The 20,128-nt window shown below is 43.9% G+C and overlaps 1 protein-coding gene across 1 annotated transcript in view; it reads left to right on the forward strand.

The window, feature by feature from the left end:
• Window positions 1-931: 931 nt before the first annotated feature.
• The window catches only part of card14 (caspase recruitment domain family, member 14), a 69,503-nt gene continuing 50,306 nt past the window's right edge, over window positions 932-20,128 (forward strand). Inside the window, exons 1-6 of the mRNA XM_070858217.1 lie at window positions 932-1,142; window positions 4,268-4,405; window positions 9,760-10,085; window positions 13,829-13,999; window positions 14,476-14,595; window positions 16,659-16,784. Of these exons, the coding sequence (XP_070714318.1) occupies window positions 932-1,142; window positions 4,268-4,405; window positions 9,760-10,085; window positions 13,829-13,999; window positions 14,476-14,595; window positions 16,659-16,784 (1,092 nt within the window). The remainder of the gene's footprint in view (window positions 1,143-4,267; window positions 4,406-9,759; window positions 10,086-13,828; window positions 14,000-14,475; window positions 14,596-16,658; window positions 16,785-20,128) is intronic.

Genomic DNA, 20,128 nt, shown 5'->3' on the forward strand with positions numbered 1-20,128 from the left:
GGAGTAGGCCATACGGTCTCTCGAGCCTGCTCCGCCATTCAATAAGATCATGACTGATCTGATCATGGATTCAGCTCCACTTCCCTGCCCGCTCCCCATAACCCTTTACTCCCTGAACTTACCCGAACGTAAGTTTGTTACGACCGCACATTTAAGGAACGTGGGCTCTGCTGGATACCGATCGCCACCAGTACCCCCGAATCCCAGCCACACTTCCTCAATCGCCACTGCTCCTCCCTCCAGCCACTGCTACCTTCCCACAAAATCGCCCCTTTTCCCGGTCGGCCCCGTTCGTCAGTTACCTGCAGGATTGCAACCACACCAGCCACAGCCCGATCTTCGATTGTGCTTCGCCAGCGGCTATTGATCTCTGCAGCTCACCAGCTCGACGGAAATGAGGCCCATGGCCCAATATCAGGCCCCTTAGGCCTCAACATTCAGGCTCAGGGATTGATCAGCACGCCCAGTGATGGGTGCGCCTGAATTTCTAGGCCAAACCTTTGGCGGAGGATGAAAGCTTCAAGTAAAAAATTTGACAAAGGCAATTAAAGACATAAAAGACAATGGATAGATGTAATCATGTCATTGTGAAATATGTCATTGTTGATTTTTTTTGTTTTGTTTAAATTCTTATTTTAGCTATTAGAAATTCCAGTTACTGAGAAACAATTCCAACTGAAAAAAAAATTCAGAAAGCATTTTGAGAAATTTGTGGGAACCCAGTGGCCAGATTGCACAATTTCAGAATAATGTATTCTATCTCTAAAATAGCAGCTGTTGTGTGTCACACAGTGCGACACCTTGAATATTGAAAATACTTATCACACTACTACCTACAAGAATAACCGATTATTATCATGGGTTTTCAATGAAGCACGTGTGTATTTATGTATGTAATCTTCGATTGTTCCTTTTCTAGTCTTGATCCATCATGGCTGCAGTTGTCTCAAGTGACAAGGAAATAAAGAATCTGGATGAGGAATCAATATGGGATCTGATTGAATGCCAGCGCCACATAATCACCAACAAGGTTCGGCCCTGCCATATCACACCCTTTCTGCGTCAGTGCCATGTTATTGGGGAGACAGATGAGGAAGAAATTCTTTTTGCCCCTCACCTTAAACACCGATGTATGAGAACTGGTAAGTGTGTATTTAAAAACATTGTACTGCTGTTTTTTTTTTAAAGATATTTTAGTTGTGTTTGTTTGGAAGCGGAACACTTTCCATTTCACCAAGCACTTCGAGGTCAGATGCAGCATAGTTAGATAGATTGGTGAGACACATTTCATGTCCGTCATCCTTCAGCTTCTCTGAGTAAAACTGGCAATTTGGCACCAAATTACAGCCAGTTATGTGCTGTTTTGAGACTGCCAAAAAGTTAATTCAGAGACCATGGTCCAGAACTTAAAGAAGGGTAACTTTGAAGGTATGAGGCGTGAATTGGCTAGGATAGATTGGCGAATGATACTGAAGGGGTTGACTGTGGATGGGCAATGGCAGACATTTAGAGACCGCATGGATGAACTACAACAATTGTACATTCCTGTCTGTCGTAAAAATAAAAAAGGGAAGGTGGCTCAACCGTGGCTATCAAGGGAAATCAGGGATAGCATTAAAGCCAAGGAAGTGGCATACAAATTGGCCAGAAATAGCAGAGAACCCGGGGACTGGGAGAAATTTAGAACTCAGCAGAGGAGGACAAAGGGTTTGATTAGGGCAGGGAAAATGGAGTACGAGAAGAAGCTTGCAGGGAACATTAAGACGGATTGCAAAAGTTTCTATAGATATGTAAAGAGAAAAAGGTTAGTAAAGACAAACGTAGGTCCCCTGCAGTCAGAATCAGGGGAAGTCATAACGGGGAACAAAGAAATGGCGGACCAATTGAACAAGTACTTTGGTTCGGTATTCACTGAGGAGGACACAAACAACCTTCCGGATATAAAAGGGGTCGGAGGGTCTAGTAAGGAGGAGGAACTGAGGGAAATCCTTATTAGTCGGGAAATTGTGTTGGGGAAATTGATGGGATTGAAGGCCGATAAATCCCCAGGGCCTGATGGACTGCATCCCAGAGTACTTAAGGAGGTGGCCTTGGAAATAGTGGATGCATTGACAGTCATTTTCCAACATTCCATTGACTCTGGATCAGTTCCTATGGAGTGGAGGGTAGCCAATGTAACCCCACTTTTTAAAAAAGGAGGGAGAGAGAAAACAGGGAATTACAGACCGGTCAGCCTGACATCGGTAGTGGGTAAAATGATGGAATCAATTATTAAGGATGTCATCGCAGTGCATTTGGAAAGAGGTAATATGATAGGTCCAAGTCAGCATGGATTTGTGAAAGGGAAATCATGCTTGACAAATCTTCTGGAATTTTTTGAGGATGTTTCCAGTAGAGTGGACAAGGGAGAACCAGTTGATGTGGTATATTTGGACTTTCAGAAGGCTTTCGACAAGGTCCCACACAAGAGATTAATGTGCAAAGTTAAAGCACATGGGATTGGGGGTAGTGTGCTGACATGGATTGAGAACTGGTTGTCAGACAGGAAGCAAAGAGTAGGAGTAAATGGGTACTTTTCAGAATGGCAGGCAGTGACTAGTGGGGTACCGCAAGGTTCTGTGCTGGGGCCTCAGCTGTTTACACTGTACATTAATGATTTAGACGAGGGGATTAAATGTAGTATCTCCAAATTTGCGGATGACACTAAGTTGGGTGGCAGTGTGAGCTGCAAGGAGGATTCTATGAGGCTGCAGAGCGACTTGGATAGGTTAGGTGAGTGGGCAAATGCATGGCAGGTGAAGTATAATGTGGATAAATGTGAGGTTATCCACTTTGGTGGTAAAAACAGAGAGACAGACTATTATCTGAATGGTGACAGATTAGGAAAAGGGCAGGTGCAAAGAGACCTGGGTGTCATGGTACATCAGTCATTGAAGGTTGGCATGCAGGTACAGCAGGCGGTTAAGAAAGCAAATGGCATGTTGGCCTTCATAGCGAGGGGATTTGAGTACAAGGGCAGGGAGGTGTTGCTACAATTGTACAGGGCCTTGGTGAGGCCACACCTGGAGTATTGTGTACAGTTTTGGTCTCCTAACCTGAGGAAGGACATTCTTGCTATTGAGGGAGTGCAGCGAAGGTTCACCAGACTGATTCCCGGGATGGCGGGACTGACCTATCAAGAAAGACTGGATCAACTGGGCTTGTATTCACTGGAGTTCAGAAGAATGAGAGGGGACCTCATAGAAACGTTTAAAATTCTGACGGGGTTAGACAGGTTAGATGCAGGAAGAATGTTCCCAATGTTGGGGAAGTCCAGAACCAGGGGACACAGTCTAAGGATAAGGGGGAAGCCATTTAGGACCGAGATGAGGAGGAATTTCTTCACCCAGAGAGTGGTGAACCTGTGGAATTCTCTACCACAGAAAGTTGTTGAGGCCAATTCACTAAATATATTCAAAAAGGAGTTAGATGAAGTCCTTACTACTAGGGGAATCAAGAGGTATGGTGAGAAAGCAGGAATGGGGTACTGAAGTTGCATGTTCAGCCATGAACTCATTGAATGGCGGTGCAGGCTAGAAGGGCCGAATGGCCTACTCCTGCACCTATTTTCTATGTTTCTATGTTTCTATGTTTCATTCCACATAGGAATCTTGCAGATAATAGACCGTCTGGGCTGGATTTGAATGTAGGTCCCAGACATGGAAGGCCAGTGTCTAACCCATTGCACCGTCTGGTCCCCTTGTTGCTAGCTCATAGAAGAAATTCTTATTTGTTACCTTCTCCTGTGCCAGCACTGCGTTCTGGTGCTGATGAGATAACTGAGGCCTGCATGTACTCTGTGGCTTTGCTGCATGTTCTGCAGAATTTTGGTTATCAAACCGACATTTCACATGATAGGAAGGCTGAATGGTCTTTTTCTCATTCCAGGCTCTATGTTCTAAATTCACACAATACCCCAGCGGGCTTCACTGGATAGCGGTCAGGAATGGACCAGCCATTTTCCCCTCCCTAAACCGAGAACAATTATAGTGCCCTTCTCCTTGGCCTGTGTGAGATCAGCTAACACAGCTAACTGACTGGATAAAAACTCATTGATCTATGGGGGGAGCGGCCAACCCAGTTGTAAATATAGTATGCGAACAATTTAATTTTTAGGTTTATTATTTTTATTATTATCTAATATTGGTCCTTAAAATAGTCACTAGCTCGAAAATTACTTAATTGGCACAGTCAATCAAGATTATTAATATGCTATTTTTATCTCCAGGGTATATGCTCGATCTCTTAAGAACTCGTGGAAAGAAAGGAGGTGTAGCCTTCCTGGAGTCTTTAGGGTTTTATAATCCTGAAATTTATACATTAATAACCGGGAAGGAACCTACCAGAGATTGTAGCAGCATACTCGGTAAGATTTATTTTTGTAAGCTAATTCATTTTTATTGTTGCCCCCCCACTCCCTCCCCCCCCAAAAAAAAAACAGGCCATGCACTACCTGTGAGAGGGAGTGAGGACCTTCTCTCAGATTTCCATTGACATTTTTCTGAACCAACCTCTATGTGGTACATAAGAATGTAGAATGTCTCTGTCTCGCAATCTCTGCATCTCTTGCTCTCGCTCTCTCTCTCTCCTTATTTCTCTCTTTCTCTTATCTGACTTGTGGAAGCACCATGTTTCTGTATGGCATTTTCACACGGTGACTTGTTTGAGATTGGGAACTCTACATGTGAACCCATCAATATCCTGCACTCAGTAAGGTCAAAATTTTCTGGATTACTGTTAGTTTAACATCTAAAAGCTTCATTATTTGCTTTATTTATAAAATACAAGCCCATAATCACACAATGTTATGAAACAAAATAAATGCTTTAATAACAGTAATGAAATAGGCCAGCATTGAGTATTATTTCATGTTGTCGTTTGAAAATATGGCATTACTAAATTCTATTCAAGTAAGCAAGTGGTCTGAGGGGAAAGTTCTAACATTCAATGTAAGTGGAAACAATCCATCACGCTCACCTTATCCATTTTTAATGAAAAACTTTCAAAACATAGAAAGAAAGACTTGCATTTATATAGCGCCTTTCACGACCACCAAACGTCTCAAAGTGCTTTACAGCCAATGAAATACTTTTGGAGTGTAGTCACTGTTGTAATGTGGGAAACATGGCAGCCAACTTGCACACAGCAAACTCCCACAGCAATGTGATAATGACCAGATAATCTATTTTTGTTATGTTGATTGAGGGATAAATATTGGCCAGGACAATTGCTCCCCTGCTCTTCTTCAAATAGTTTTACATCCACCTAAGAGGGCAGACGGGGCCTCGGTTTAATGTCTCATCCAAAAGACGGCAACTCTGATAGTGCAGCACTCCCTCAGCACTGCACCAGATTGTCAGCCTAGATTCATGTGCTCAAGTTCCTGGGGCTCAAATTTCCCCAAGAGTTGCCCCGCTTTTTTTGGAGCAAGTAGCTTTTTTTGGAGTAACTTAAAAATCGCAAATGTCCCCATTTAACTTGCTCCAGTGTAAATCAGTTAGTTAGGTTTTTTTTTAGTTTCGTTTTTTTTCTCCAAAAGGGGGCGTGACCGGCCACTTATGCCTGTTTTGGCCATGGAAGCAAATTTGGCCAGCTAAAAGTTACTCTAAACTAACTTAGGCCAGTGTATGTGGCCACTTTTGTAGGCACGGAAAAACCTTACCTACATTTAAGAAATCAGCATCGGTAGCCAAAGATGCGGGGTGGGGGGAAAGTGAGTTAGAGGATTCTAAAGCACTAAACACCTTCACAGCATCAGCACAACATCAAAACAACTTCAGCACAACATCTTCACGACATCATCAAAAATAAATGAAAGATAAATCAGCTACTGAAGATAGAGCAAACCTGCCTTGCCGACTGCAGAACGCACCGGCTAGCCCTTCGGCCAGGGCTGGGGCAGCAGGCACGCATGACTGTAGGGGTGAGGGATGTTTTTTTTTACAGTTGTTCCTAAATGTTGTATGGTGATAATGGAACATGATTCCGTTTTAATGCAAAAAATCTTTTATTGGAAAGTTTACAATGCACTTCAACAACAACAACAACAGCAAAGAAAGGCTGCACCCATCTCTCACCCACATATCGGGGAATGTGCACTTCCTCATAGGGGCGGTGATGGTGGTGGGGGGGGGTGGCTGGGGGCCCCGCTTGAGTCTCAGCAGAGGCTGGTGTGGGGATTGCAGTGGGACTGGCATTTGATTGTCAGGCCTGTGTGCCCTTATTGCAGCAGCCAGCCCCCTCATGGCCTCTGCCATCGTTTGCACTCCCTTTGACATGCCCGCCCTCAGTTCCCGTCTTAGTGCTGATATTTCTCCCGACAGTGTCACAACCTCATCACGCAACCCACTGATGGCGGCCACGAGTGATCTTGTAAGGGCATTGGTCTCCTCACCCAATGACATAACCTGATGTACATCTGATGAAGGCTGCATCTCAGGAGAGACTGGTCAGCTTCTCCTTCCCCTCGCCGTGGGTCTGCATAGCGGCACCCCTCCAGTGCGAGGCACAGGCTGGGACGGTTGGGCTCTGGGTGTTACAATCTGCATTCCACCACTGCCACTGGGACCCGCAAGCTCAGAAGGTGTGAAACCAGGGAATGTTGTGGCAGAGGTGTCTGGCAAAGTGATGCCCTGTACCATGGACTGATCCATATCACGATCAGCATTCTCCCGTGAACACAGATCCATGGACCCCTCCTTCCCCCACCCGCCTTCGTCTGGAGCAGACGCATCTGGATCTTTTTGTTGATCTTCAGGATGTTCAGGATTATCTTCTTGTTCTACAAAATACTTCAGATCAGTCAAATGGTTAGCAGGAAAGGAGGGGGCAGTGTGGGTGGAATTAGTAGTCTCACGCGTAGCAGGCCAGTCAGCAGGTTGATTTGAAGGGCGACGATGCATTTTCATGATTGACCCTCACCCTCGCGTGTTGGCCCAGCTTGTGCAGAGCTGATTCTTTCTCTGCTGGTGTGACTCAGCAAGGCAGCAACCCTCTGTTCCAGGGGTGATAGTTGGTGCAGATTTGGCAGCCCTCCTCCTGTTCTAGTGTTCTCCCTTTTGCTGTGGGCCAATTTCTTCTGCAAAGATGAAAATATTAATTTTTGCCACATGGTGAGCTTCTGATGGATGGGACATATACAGATGCAATTCCATTTAAAACTCAAAGATACTATTTACACTCACTACTTGACCAATGTTGTGCCATTTCTTTTTACACTGGCTTCCAGTTCTTGCGGTCTTCACCCCTGCGGAGCATTCTTCTGCAACTAGGTGCCAGTGTCTCCTCATTTCTTTGGGTGGAACTTTTGTGGGACCACTCTTACTGATATCCAGCTCCTGCCATCAATGACCGTGACTAGTTTCTCCACCTCCTCATGCAAGAAGCTCTTCGTCCTTGTTGCACGCTCTTGTGTCATTGGTGTATTGGATTTACACTCAGGTAATCTTGAAAACACACAGTTCTCACCTTTCATGCATCAATCCTTTCCACTCCCTCAGCCACCCAAAAATCACAATTCACATCTTACATTCTAATATGGCCCACTGTCAATGCTGCTATCCGATTGCCAAGGTTCCTGGCCCCATTGCGCATGCACTTTAATGCACAAACGGTCATGCATCCCCCTCCGGCACTCGACACACAAGGCCCAAGCCCCACCCCACCCCCGGCAGCTGTGCTGAACAAACACAGCCCAAACTCCACCGCCCGCAAGTTTCTCAGCACCACGCCACGGGACCACAGGGATCCAGGAACGACCAAATTATCCCAGTAAGTTTTCGGCGCATTTTTTCCCCCACGAAGTCAGCGCACCACATCTAACTACGCCACTCTAAGCGCCTGGGGAAATTTGGGGCTCTGGAGTGGGACTTGAACCCACAACCTTCTGACTCAGAGGCGAGTGTGCTATCCACTGAGCCATAGCTGACATGTTCAGCGGGGAAATTTTGCGGGGAGCAGTGTCAGGTTTTATCTTCCAACAATTGAGCCGAACTCCTTTTGCTGATTGATAGACAGCTGGTTATGTTCTGTGCTACAGGTAATGCTGTTGCAGCACCTGCTCTAGTACGACCGACAGAGCTTCTTACACAAGCTCATACTGCCATCTGCAGATACCTTGTGTTACTCCAGTATTTTAGAAAACATGCTTGCTCATGAAAATCTCTCACTAGAGTTGAATCTCTTTTCACAATAAACGCTGGTCCATTACACACTGTTTACAAATGTCCTGCCTGCTGGTTGGCGAAAATCTCGCAGCCTGTAGATGAGGGTGCACTACCGATGGGCCAGCTGAGCAAGCTGTTTATAAAACTGCACCAACAACTTCTCTGCAGCCTCTGTCTTGTACTTCTTTATAATAGTTGTCCCACTTTAGAAAATGAAAAGACTCAGTTTGGGATATTTGATAGTCACATTTGTTTTGACAATCTTCTCCCCTTTCCTCTGCTCCCTCTCCTGAAGGCATTGGCTCTGGCTGAGGTGAGGCTCCAAGTGACCATTCTTCATGTGCCAGCCTAAACAGTGAGAGTCGGCAGGCTATTTGACTGCTTGGGGCATTATTACTGAGCCAAATCCTGCTCTCAGCCAGCATACACACACACACATCCACTTCTTAGCAGAAGCCACTGAATAGTAATCAGTGGTAACTCCCAGCAGATTCAGCCTCCAAAGAGACCAATTATAGCGTTCTCACTGCTGCCCTGGCTAAACTCAGCTAAACTCAGCTAAACTAGGGAGAGAATAATAATACCAGTTTCTTAATCTTAATTGCTCGGGGATGGAAGAAAATTGGCAGGAAAAAGGAAGGGAAAACATCCAATTTTATGGGATCTTTAAGCATCTGTTGTAAAGATCATACTTCAACAAGAAAACTCAAATTTTGATAATCTCTAGGCAATCTCTTTCACTTATATTTGCATGTTTAAAACAAACACCAGTATATCCTTCCTCTCCTTTTTCCACACTGCATGAATATATTCCCCTCATTACTGCTTGATTTCTTGTATTTAATTGATCTGTCACAAAGCTAATTTATAATCAGCTTTTCACAAGTGTGCTCCTATTTACATCCCATCTTGACGCAGTTGCAAAGCTTTATCTAGGTTACCTATAAGCACCTGAAGGCAACTTGCCCCTGCAGGGCAAGATTAAAATTATATTATGTTGGCTCACCTGTAAAATAGTGATTATTTCCTATCAATACAGCTGTTTTCCTCGGATATGTATAGGCTGGGGATTAAATACCGTTTTGCAGGTAATACAAGGAGGCTTTAATTTTTACAGTCAGTCCTCAGCCATCATGTGTGCATTTTTATAAGAACTACATTAACAAGTGCTGTAAGCAACACAAAATGGCACAATATTGCAGTTGTCATACAAGTTGTAGACATCATAGCAAATGGTAAAGAGGAAATGTAAGGTTGATTAAGAGATCCTCAGGTGATAATTGTCATATTTCCAACTGCATTTGAGAAATCTAAAAGTGTTGGCATCATTTGATTTGAGGTCTGCAAAAATCTTATTTCTTTGTCTTCAGTAGGACCTGAGAATCAATTCTTTGAACCCATCCAGATAGATATTCTGGCCAAAGGGGTGCCATTAGTGTTACAATATATTGGTGAGAGGCACACAGCTCAGTCATGTACCAGTGTGAGGGGCTCTGACAGTAAGCATTAAAAAAAGAACAATCAAAATAACTCTGTTTACTTTCTTTTGTTGTAGTTGAAAAAGGAAATTTGGGTTTGATTCAGTTTCTAATGAATGAAGTGATGAAGTCTCAGAAATTGTTAGGAGAAGAGAAATCTCACAAACATCGGCTGCATGAGAAAGTTCAAAGCTTGGAAGAGCAAAACCAACAATTCAAGACTGAGCTCAAGAGTTTGAAAGCAGCTGAGGTTAACTTAAGTAGGATTAAGATGGACTGGAACCGTCACCATGATGAAATGATTCGTCTGAAGGAGGAGAATTATCAGATATTAATGCGGTATACAAACACTCTGCAGGAGAAAGAAATGTCTGTGTCACGGAGCAGAGAGTTACAACAACAGGTATTGCTTTAGTGTTCAATCATTCATTTCTGTGACGTATAACCCATCTTCAGCTGTGAATGGAGACCATGTTCAGACCATGATTCCAAGCCTTTGACCTCTGACAGCGAATGGGCGGGGGGAAATAGTTGCCAGTTTGTTTTCTTGATACAGTTGGCCAGTCATGTATAACATAGGAAGCCTGAGATTGAAGTGATCCCGCCAGACATTTTGAAACAATTAACCTGACCTGGTTTGTTTCAGTAATGAGCCACATTACTAGCCTTGGATGGGGAAGTTTCAGTAGCATACTGCACTGTAGGCAAAGAAGCCCACTTTAGGGACATGATTTCAGGAATAATCGCAAGTCAGCGTGTGAATGCAGAAAAAATGGAGAGAAGAGAGAGGTAGAGAGTCAAGACAAGAGAACTAATTTAAATAATAGAAGAAAAGAGTAGCAATTTGTTGGTATTCTACTATGATAGGAAATAGATTTACACCCATGATTACACATGTTGGAGATTTACGGTATTGGCTGCGCTATGCAAGGAGCTGCCAGGCAGAATTTTGCTGCTTTCCTGCAGGCAGTGAGAGAAATCAATGCCATGTACTTTGCTCTTTGGAAACCATGTGACGGTGTTTTCGTACATCAAAGGATCAGGGTACTACCCATCATCATGTTATGCAACAGGAAAGCTCCGTTATGTAGGAATCTTTTTGCCAACGTGCAACCAGAAGATAATCTAACCTCTGTTATATCTATTTATTAGCATTGGACATCATTAGGAGTATGTGAGTGCAGTCTGTAGTGCTTATAATTATAGGCCAGTACAAATAAATAGTCAAGGTACAAAACTCGGCAGCACAATTCACTGCAAGCAATTATAGCAGACACAGCACTGGACTAAAATTCAGTAGAAGCTTGGTTCGATCCTGATCCACTAGAGAAAATAATTTAAATAAGTAGTGTTGTTTAGTCTTTTCATAATTCATATCAGAAATAAGTAGCTATTACGTTTCTCTAATGTTTAAAATGAGTAACCAGAGTCAATCAAAGGCATAGACTTAGAAATCTATATTAGAATAGATGCGCTTAAGTAAAGCAATTTTTCTCTCCAATCTTTAGAATATATTATTATAGGATGTTGAAGCAATTGCTTTTGAAGAAATTTCATTTGACTTGAAAGATTGTACAGCTGTCATGAAACAACATATAACTACTCTGTCCAGATCATGTGTGTAATGCTGAAAGGCTTTCTGCAATTATGCAATTGTATAAATAATTAGATATGAACAAAGAGACATGCAGCATAAAAGCAGTGTGGTCATGTTGCCCTCGCCTCCTCCCAGATTTAATAAACTTTACTAAAGGCTGTCGGTCATGAATTAGCCTCTTCCCTCAATGTCACGTTTCTGTCATCGTATGATCAGGTTGATGGCACTAAAATCAGTTGATTCAAATAAGGTGAAATATTGCAATTGTGGACAAATGGGTAGTACAAACTCCTTAATTTATGCTTGCATATTTCTCAATGGAAAGACAAAGAAAGACTTGTATTTATATAGCGCCTTTCACGACCACCAGACCTCTCAAAGCGCTTTACAGCCAGTGAAGTACTTTTGAAGTGTAGTCACAGTTGTAATGTGGGAAACACGGCAGCCAACTTGCACACAGCAAACTCCACAAATAATAATGTGAGAATGACCAGATAATCTGTTTTTGTTATGTTGATTGAGTGATAAATATTGGTCAGGACACCGGGAATAACTCCCCTGCTCTTTTTCGAAATAGTGCCATGGCATCTAATGGTCTGGATTTTCGAGGGGTATGCGACTGGGTTTTCGCCACGTTTTGACCCTCCACAGCGAAAACCTGGTCGCAAAGCCCGGGCGGGATCCTCGGTTAACTGTTTGCGGCGGCAATGGGAAATACCACCGGGGAGAGCTGCGCCGGACGTGTAATGACATAGATTGCATTACCATCCGAGCTTCGACACACTCCCAACCCGGACGTCGCGCCCAGAACAGCAACAGATAAAATCTGTCGGTATAGCACTGCTAGCAGCGGTAAGTTAGAAAACCTGCAAAAAAGCTAAGTTAATGTTGTTATTTTTTAATTTCTTTGCAGCGATTAGTTAGTTAAGGTTCTTGTTAATGATTTTGGAATGCTTTTTCCCCTCCCAAGGCCTCTCTTGCAGCGCTCCTGGCCCCGCACTAAAGTTGGCGAGGATCGCGTTTTTGCGCCGCAAACACTTGTACAACGTCTCCCTTTGCGACGCGCCTCTGGTGCAGACGCAAAGGCTAAAAGTTAGGCCTTAAATTTTTAGCGCAGGAAAAACATAAATTTTCATGTATCGCTTACGTTTTTACCCAAAAACCCTAAAATCTAGCCCTTTTAATCCTTAGTTTAACATCTCATCCGAAAGATGGCACCTCCAACAGTGCAGCACTCCCTCAGCAGTGCACTGGAGTGTCAGCCTAGATTTTTCTGCTCAAGTTTCTGGGGTGGGGCTTGAACCCATAAACTTCCAACTCAGAGGCGAGTGTGCTACTCACTGAGCCACAGCTGACACACAATGACACAGCTAAGGCCAGATGTTATGTTTTGTTAGTGTTTTTGATCATTTGTAATATTGATATCTTGCTGCACGCAGTTTAGAAACGAGCAACATTTGTCTACATTTTGTCATTACAAATGGTCAATGCTTTGTCCTTGTTGTCTGCCCTTCCTGTCATTTTTTAATATTTAATTGAGAAATGTTAAGGTTTAATTTTAACTATTAAATTTGACGGCTTTTCTCTGCAAAAGTGATTTTAATAAATGTACATTGTCAGGACCAGGTTGGCCGCATTTCTAACCCACTGACTTATTGGACTGTAGACCTTAAGTCCTGCCTGCAGTAACCTGGGCCCAAAGCAGTTCCCACATTCATAGTACCGAGCCTATCTGTAACAGAAACTAGACTGTGGGTCACCAGTGAACAAGAATCTAAATGAAACCTAAAGAGAATTTCCATTAATCACCATCTCGTGGTTAATTAAAAGTGCAGCTTCTAAAATAGTAAACAAATCGCTACAGTTATAACAACTGTATCACGAAGACAGGTATGTCATCTTATTCTTGTTTTCAGGATTTAATCATAAACTGCATTTGACAATAAGTCACTTTTAAAGACAAATACAGAAAGCTAGATTGGTGGTGCACGTTTTAGAAATTGATGATTTATCACTCATTTTTCTTGCACTTTGAAAGAAATTGTAGATTGAAACATACTTCTAGATATGAAAATCCCCCCCTCCTTTATATACACTGCAATCTCAGTTCTGTTTTTGTTTAGAATTTGTTGTAAAGTTCTTCATAATCTGAGATTAAATGAAAAAGAAAACCTTTATTCAGGTTTTAAGATTACATACAGAAACATTTGGTAAATCAGACTCTACTAATGGAACTCTATCTTCAATGCTCTGCTGAAACAGTCTACTTTGAACCACTTGTCTAATTGATATATTGCCAGATACTCATTGTTACGGCAATGTGTCAAAATGGCATACTCAAACTGATAAGAAACTGAGACTTACTGAATTAAAGAGACTCTATAAGTTTTCATACCATATCATTAGAAGTCACTCATGCAGTATTTAGCTGAAACCTAATCAAAAATGAAAAGTGCGCTACCTGTAAGACCTAGAAATTCTATATTTTTAATTCTTGGCGATCTTGTTGCTGGGCTAAAAATGGTGATCCTGTCTGACTTACTTTAAAGATGGACAGCCTAATAATGAAGAACAAGAAACTAAAAGTGGAGTTTGATGTTGAGCGAAGAACGTCCTCTAAGCTGCGAGAAGAATTTAAGCCGAAACAAGATGAACTTTTATATTTAAAAGAAGAAATTGATAAACTGAGATTCAGGATTCAAGAATTGCAAATGAACCCAGTAAGTGCAGTGCATTGTGAATATGTATCTATCTATCTATCATTATCTTTCTCTCATGCTCTCTCTTTGAACTTTTCTAACTTTCAAGTTGCCACACTGTTATCATTACCTTTTATCGAGTACAGTTAATTTCTGATTTTCCTACCAATTAGAATATAAAGGATTGATTTCTGTAACCGAGAGCTCAGATAACCAATATTTAGATCACGCCGAGGACAGGAAAGCGCTTATGAAAGAAAAAATAAAAAATTTGCATTTACATAGCATAGCACCTTTCACGACCTCTGGAAATCCTAATATACTTCACAGCCGTTGAAGTACCTTTGAAGTGTAGTCACTGTTCATCCTTCATATTACTAAAAAAGCTTGACTTTCAGAAGAAATATCACTATGTAAGAAATGCTTGTTATACAAAACATTTAATTAATGCTTTTTGCACAAAGATTGTGAAGATGTTCAATTTTTCTTTTAAACAGGTGACAATAGATATCTTGGAACAGGACCGTGTCGAAGCTCTGGAGGACAGGCAGGATCTGATGAAAGAAATGAACTCACTGCGGTTGCAGCTAGATCAGGCCGAGCGTCTGAGGAATGAGGTGAGCAACCTAACATTAGGCTTTGTAGATGGGTTTGAAGGAGACATTACAAAACTGGAAAACGGCATTGAGAAACGAACACTTCCAATATTTCATCACCGTAACCATTCCTTTCCCATTGGGGGCCAACCTAAATCCCTATTTTGAGATCAATAATGAAACACACAAGCCTCGATTTTAACCCCCGTCACCCATCGAGAAAGGTGTGTGGGAGGGATTAAGATTTGCTGTTCCCGTCTGGCGACATCTCAAATTCGCCGACTTTGAAGTTGGCCAAGGCTCCGGCTGCAGGCAAGCGAGGCCTAATTTAAACTTAAAGGTCATTTGAATAATCCAGGACTGGCGGGCAGGAACGGAAATCGGGTCAGGAGCCTTAGGATGTCGGGGATCCAAGGGAATGGTCCTCGGCATAAAGCTAGCGCTGGGCAAGGGCTTTGGTACCCACTCTCTTGCCGAGAGGGAGAAGCAAGGCCAGGGTTGGGCAGGCCCAAGGACTCCTTGCGTCCTAGGCTCCTGACCCAATTTCCACCCCTGCCCACCAGCCCTGAGTGCCCTGGATTATTTAAGTGAAAGATGGGAGTTAAAATGGCCTGGGCCTCACACTGAGATCCCCATGAGGGTTTCAACTCCCCCCGGTCCACACCCTCGCCCTTCCCAACACAGCCCCCCACTTAAAATCGAGGCCATAGAATTTGACTCCATAAGCTACAATCTACTTTTAGGACACTTATGGAGAATGAACCTAACAGCTTTGGAAGTGTAGAGCCTGCACAATCATACCCTATGACTTGACTGGGAGCTTTTCTTGCCTGCAGACATCCGTGGCTCACACCTTCTATAACAATTTCAAAAAGGATGAAACAGTCAGCAGAATGAAAACTTAACATTTAAAAACAAATGGAAAGTTTGTATCTGTCACCAGCAGCAAAGGCTGAATACATCAAAGTGTGAGAGTAAATGTCAGAGCTGAGATGAAAAAAAAAATTGATCGGTTTGAAAAAAAACTTAAAGGGCAAAAGTTCAGAAGAAGCCAATGTTTCTAACTAAACGGGGAGGGCGAGTGGTGGCTGATAAAAGAAAAAAAACTACAAATGATGAACATCAAACAAAATCAGAAATGTGGGAAATATATAGCAGATCCATCAGCATCTGAAAACAGGATAGACAGGTTAACCTTTGAGGTGCCTTCTCTCTTTTCAATTGCTGGCAGACTGAGGGTAGGAATACGTCTCGGCAGTGGCGCAAAATGGGGGGGTATCTGATCAGATTGGATCAGATCAGAGTGACCCCCCGTTATGTGCAGCGCCTGATAGTCCTGAGTAGCAGCCGCTCGTCTAGCGGGCAACCGATCTGATAGCGCCCGTTTTTGCGCCATCGCAGGAGACGAATTTCTGCCCCCTATTGTGCATTTGCACCATTTTCCATTCTTATTTCAGGGTGATGAATTGTCCTGTTTGCTATGTATAGTAAGACTGTAAATTAGTTCATGAAGATTTCCTCTGGTCAACATTTCTAATAACATTGCAAACAAATGCTTTATGAAGCATGAAGAAATCTTCATAACCGCATTTATAATTTAGCTGCAGATGAGGACCAGAACAATTCATTCTCCCAGATTTGAAAATTGAGCCAGTTTTTACTGCAGGCTGGGTTAGAAAATGGGACTGGGATCATTACATGACCAGAATTCCAATTTCAGATCAGAAGCAATGATACTGAACAATGGCAAAAAACAAAATGCAGTAAGGGAACTGGTTAATCCATACAAACAGTAAATTTACCACAACTTGTATTTATATAATACCTGGAATGTAGAAAAATGTCCCAAGCTGTTTCACAGAGTTGTAAGCTTTCACTATGCCTACATAATTGTTGCCCACAGCATGATCTTTTTCTATAGACCTTAATACAGAACTAATCTACCAATGTTTTATCAACCTGATAGTCTTAAATTTCATCTGATCTTGATTTCTCCAGACCTAGCCTTTGTCTTTCTCTTCTCTCTGAACTGAGGTTCCCATGAGTTCAAAAACATTCAAACTGTTTTACTTCCTTCCTGCCAGTACCTGGATGAAAAGGAGAATATGCTGATGGAATGTGCCACTCTGAAGATTGACTGTGATATGTACAAAGATAAAATTACCTCACTCCAGACACAAGTCCTAGAACTACAAAAGGAACGTGATGAGGTAAATAAAATAATACTTTACCTTCCCATTACTGAAGACAGTAACTCCTGCAGGAGTACTGGTGCCAGCAGCCCTTCAATACCTCACCCAAATGGTCATACTTCATACATGAGGCTCATCAGGGAGTATCAGCAAGTTCTTCACAGTTTGGGCAATCATGGCCAAACGTAATCCTGTCTTCACTCATGCACTTCCAGCAAGAATCAGTGGAAGGTGATTGGGAGCAAGAACACTGGCTCCTATTTCTTTTTCCCGCCCCATTCCCTGGAATATTGGGGCCAATTTTTTACATTGCCGATTTTTGGCGCAGTTGTAAAGGTACGTCAGGTTTTTTTAATGGCCAACTGCGGCCATTAAAGTTGCAAGTTTCGGCGTAATAAATTTTGAATTTGATGCGGCACAGATTATTCTTAAACTCTGTGGGTGGAGTTTAAGGTCTGCGGCAAAAAACTGAGGTTGTCAGGGTAACAAGGGACACGCTGAAGGGCTGAGGCTGGAAAGTGAAACATACACAAGACATAAGCAATTGTAGAGCCCCGGTGTCATTCCTATCCCGGGCCGAAAGGCCCCCACCCCCGGTGCCAGTGCTACTCCTATCCTGGGCTGGGAAGGCCCCCGCCCCTGGTGCCGGTGCTACTCCTATCCCAGGCTGGGAAGGCCCCTGCCCCCGGTGCCGATGCTACTCCTATCCCGGGTTGGGAAGGCCCCCGCCCCTGGTGCCGGTGCTACTCCTAACCCAGGCCGAAAGGCCCCCACCCCCGGTGCCGCTCCTGTCCTGGAGCGAAATGCCCCCCAGTGCCGGTGCTGCTCCTATCCCAGGCCGAAAGGCCCCTGCCCACGGTGGCGTTCCATTACAGCAAGAAGAAACAGACACAACTGCTGTTAGTTGTTTCAATTGAGCTCTGTGTGTAACTTGAAGGAACTGCTTTCCATCGTCCTTGACTGCCTCTGGGTAGCTCATTGTATAAATAACAACAGCAATTTGCACACGCACCTTTCTGTTTTTGCCCCAAGCCTCTTCACATTAAGAGGTGCTGCTCCTATCCTGGATTGAAAAGCCCCCTGCCCCCGGTGCTGCTCCTGTCCCGGGCCGAAAGGCCCCCTGCCCCCGGTGTCTGTGCCGCTCCTATTCCGGGCTTCTTGAAGCCGAGCGCCGAGCTCCTGTGTCCGGCCGAGGGAGCGATCCTGCCGGCTGGCGCTCCGACCCTGTGTACCTCGAGCCCGGTGAGCAGAGATTCGGTGATGGGGTGGAACTTCAAGTCACAATTCCCATTTACAACTTGAATAAATTTAGTTTCTCTTTTCCTTCTGCAAAAAGAAACATGTATCATGCAGTTGTGTATGAAATGAATGTCTTCTTCCCTCCCTCTGAAACCTAACTCAGCTCCATTAAAACAATGGCGCCTTCTCTGCGCCGATTTTCTTACATTCACCTAAGGTTTATCAGAACGGTGCACTGCGCCATTTAAAAAAAAAATCGTAGACGGCCAAACTCGCTAAAATGGCCAAAAATGGCGCAGCCGGCAGGTTCCTCCCCCAGCGACATCAAAAAATTGGGAACTAAACAAATTGTCGGTAACTAGTTTACGATGGCGCAGAAACTTTGGCGAAACTTGCAAATTTTAGTTTGCTCAAAAAAAACAGCGGACTCCGAAAAAACAGCGCAGCATGGTGGTGAAAACTAAGCCCTATATAGAAGCTATTTTGAACATTCCCACTGCTGGCCTGGCTGAGATCACCTAACTCAGCAGTGACGAGAGATAATCATGGGACCTTCCTGATCCGAATGGCTCATTACTGATCCGAATGTCACCATATGTGGTGCACATACACAATGAGCTGTAAAAATCCCCGAATTCATGACCTTTAAGAGAATCTTTATTTCATTGTACTGAGCTGCCTGTTACATAATTTAACAAAATATGTACAAGATCTTTTTTTTCAATACACTTCCACCTTCCTGAGTACTTATTGTTGACAGATGGAAGATAATTGTACTGACTAAAGAAGAAACCATTTGATTAATTAGGGAAATCGTACAGAGCATTGTATGTTTAGATATTCACTGCTGGAACGATTAACAGTAGAAAAGGTGTGGGTTGTGTATATATTCAAGCAGTTCGTGTTGGAGCTGGCAACACTGGTAGATATTGTGCAGTCACTGCTAGAGTAGGTAAGACAAAGGAATGTCACAGATGATGTCGTTAGTCTATATATTCAGGAAGTTATTGCTTTAAAACATTATTAATGTTGCTATTGGTGCAGTGGTACTGCTTGAGCTGCTGTGAAAAACAGGTAACATTTACAAAGATAGATTTGCCGAAGGCATTTTGTTCTCTACCTGAGAAGAATCCAGAAACTAAGAACCAAGATTCAATTTCCAATTGAAAGCACTTGCAAAACAATGGCCTAGAAATTGGCCTCCTTAGCGCCTCTTGTTAGCGCCTCCTGTTATCGCCTCCGGTGGAGTGGGGGGGTGGTGGGGGTGGGGGTGGGGGGAAGATAACGGGACGCTAATGATTTAACGACCGGGCGCGGTGAGATGAACGACTGCTGTTAACTTGGCCGAGAGGTTTGCCGCAGCGGTAACACTTTGCGCCCAGCTCTCATACCCCAGTGGCGCCCCGGACCCAAACTTCAGTTCCGACAGCTGCAGCATCGCCAGGCAACAACACCGACAGCTGCAGGAGGCGTTGTTCAGTAGGCCGGAAGCTCCGGAGGCACAAGTAAAAGGGGATGTTGGCGCGGTTAGGAGAAAAATTTTAGCAATGCATAAAGTGTTTTTATTCGATTGCTCCTAGGCCGCGATCAATCAGCCCGGGACTCTGCTGGAGTGCATGGGGCCAATCGGGCCAATCACGGCTGTCTTCAGGGACCAGCTAACTGGTCCCAATGCAGAGCCTGCAGAGATGGCCCTTCCCTTTAAAGGAGGGAAGGAGCCTCGGATCGTGGCAGCGCTGCATGGGACATTGTGCAGCGCTGCACCACTACCGGCGCGCCTCCTTCTCCTGTTAGTTGTTTATTGGTCCACCACCATTCACGACTGGATATGGCATGACTGCAGAGCTTTGGTCTGATCCGTTGATTGTGGGATCACTTAGCTCTGTGAATAGCATGCTGCTTCTGCTGGTTAGCATGCATGCAGTCCTGTGTAATCGGAGTGGTCCCGGCCTGCAAGACCATCAGCAGGCCGGGGCCATTAGAGGGAGCAACGTGCGGCGGCATACCACTGCAGGGAGCAGCGCGTGCTGCTGCAGGAGGGTGACAGCTGACTGCAGTGCGGGCAGGTACAGCAGGAGCGGTGAGGTCGGGGCGAAGGAGCGGCAAGAGTTCGTAGAGGGATG

The sequence above is a fragment of the Pristiophorus japonicus genome, chromosome 16, assembly GCF_044704955.1.
Source record: "Pristiophorus japonicus isolate sPriJap1 chromosome 16, sPriJap1.hap1, whole genome shotgun sequence".
NCBI classification, from domain to species: Eukaryota; Metazoa; Chordata; class Chondrichthyes; family Pristiophoridae; genus Pristiophorus; species Pristiophorus japonicus.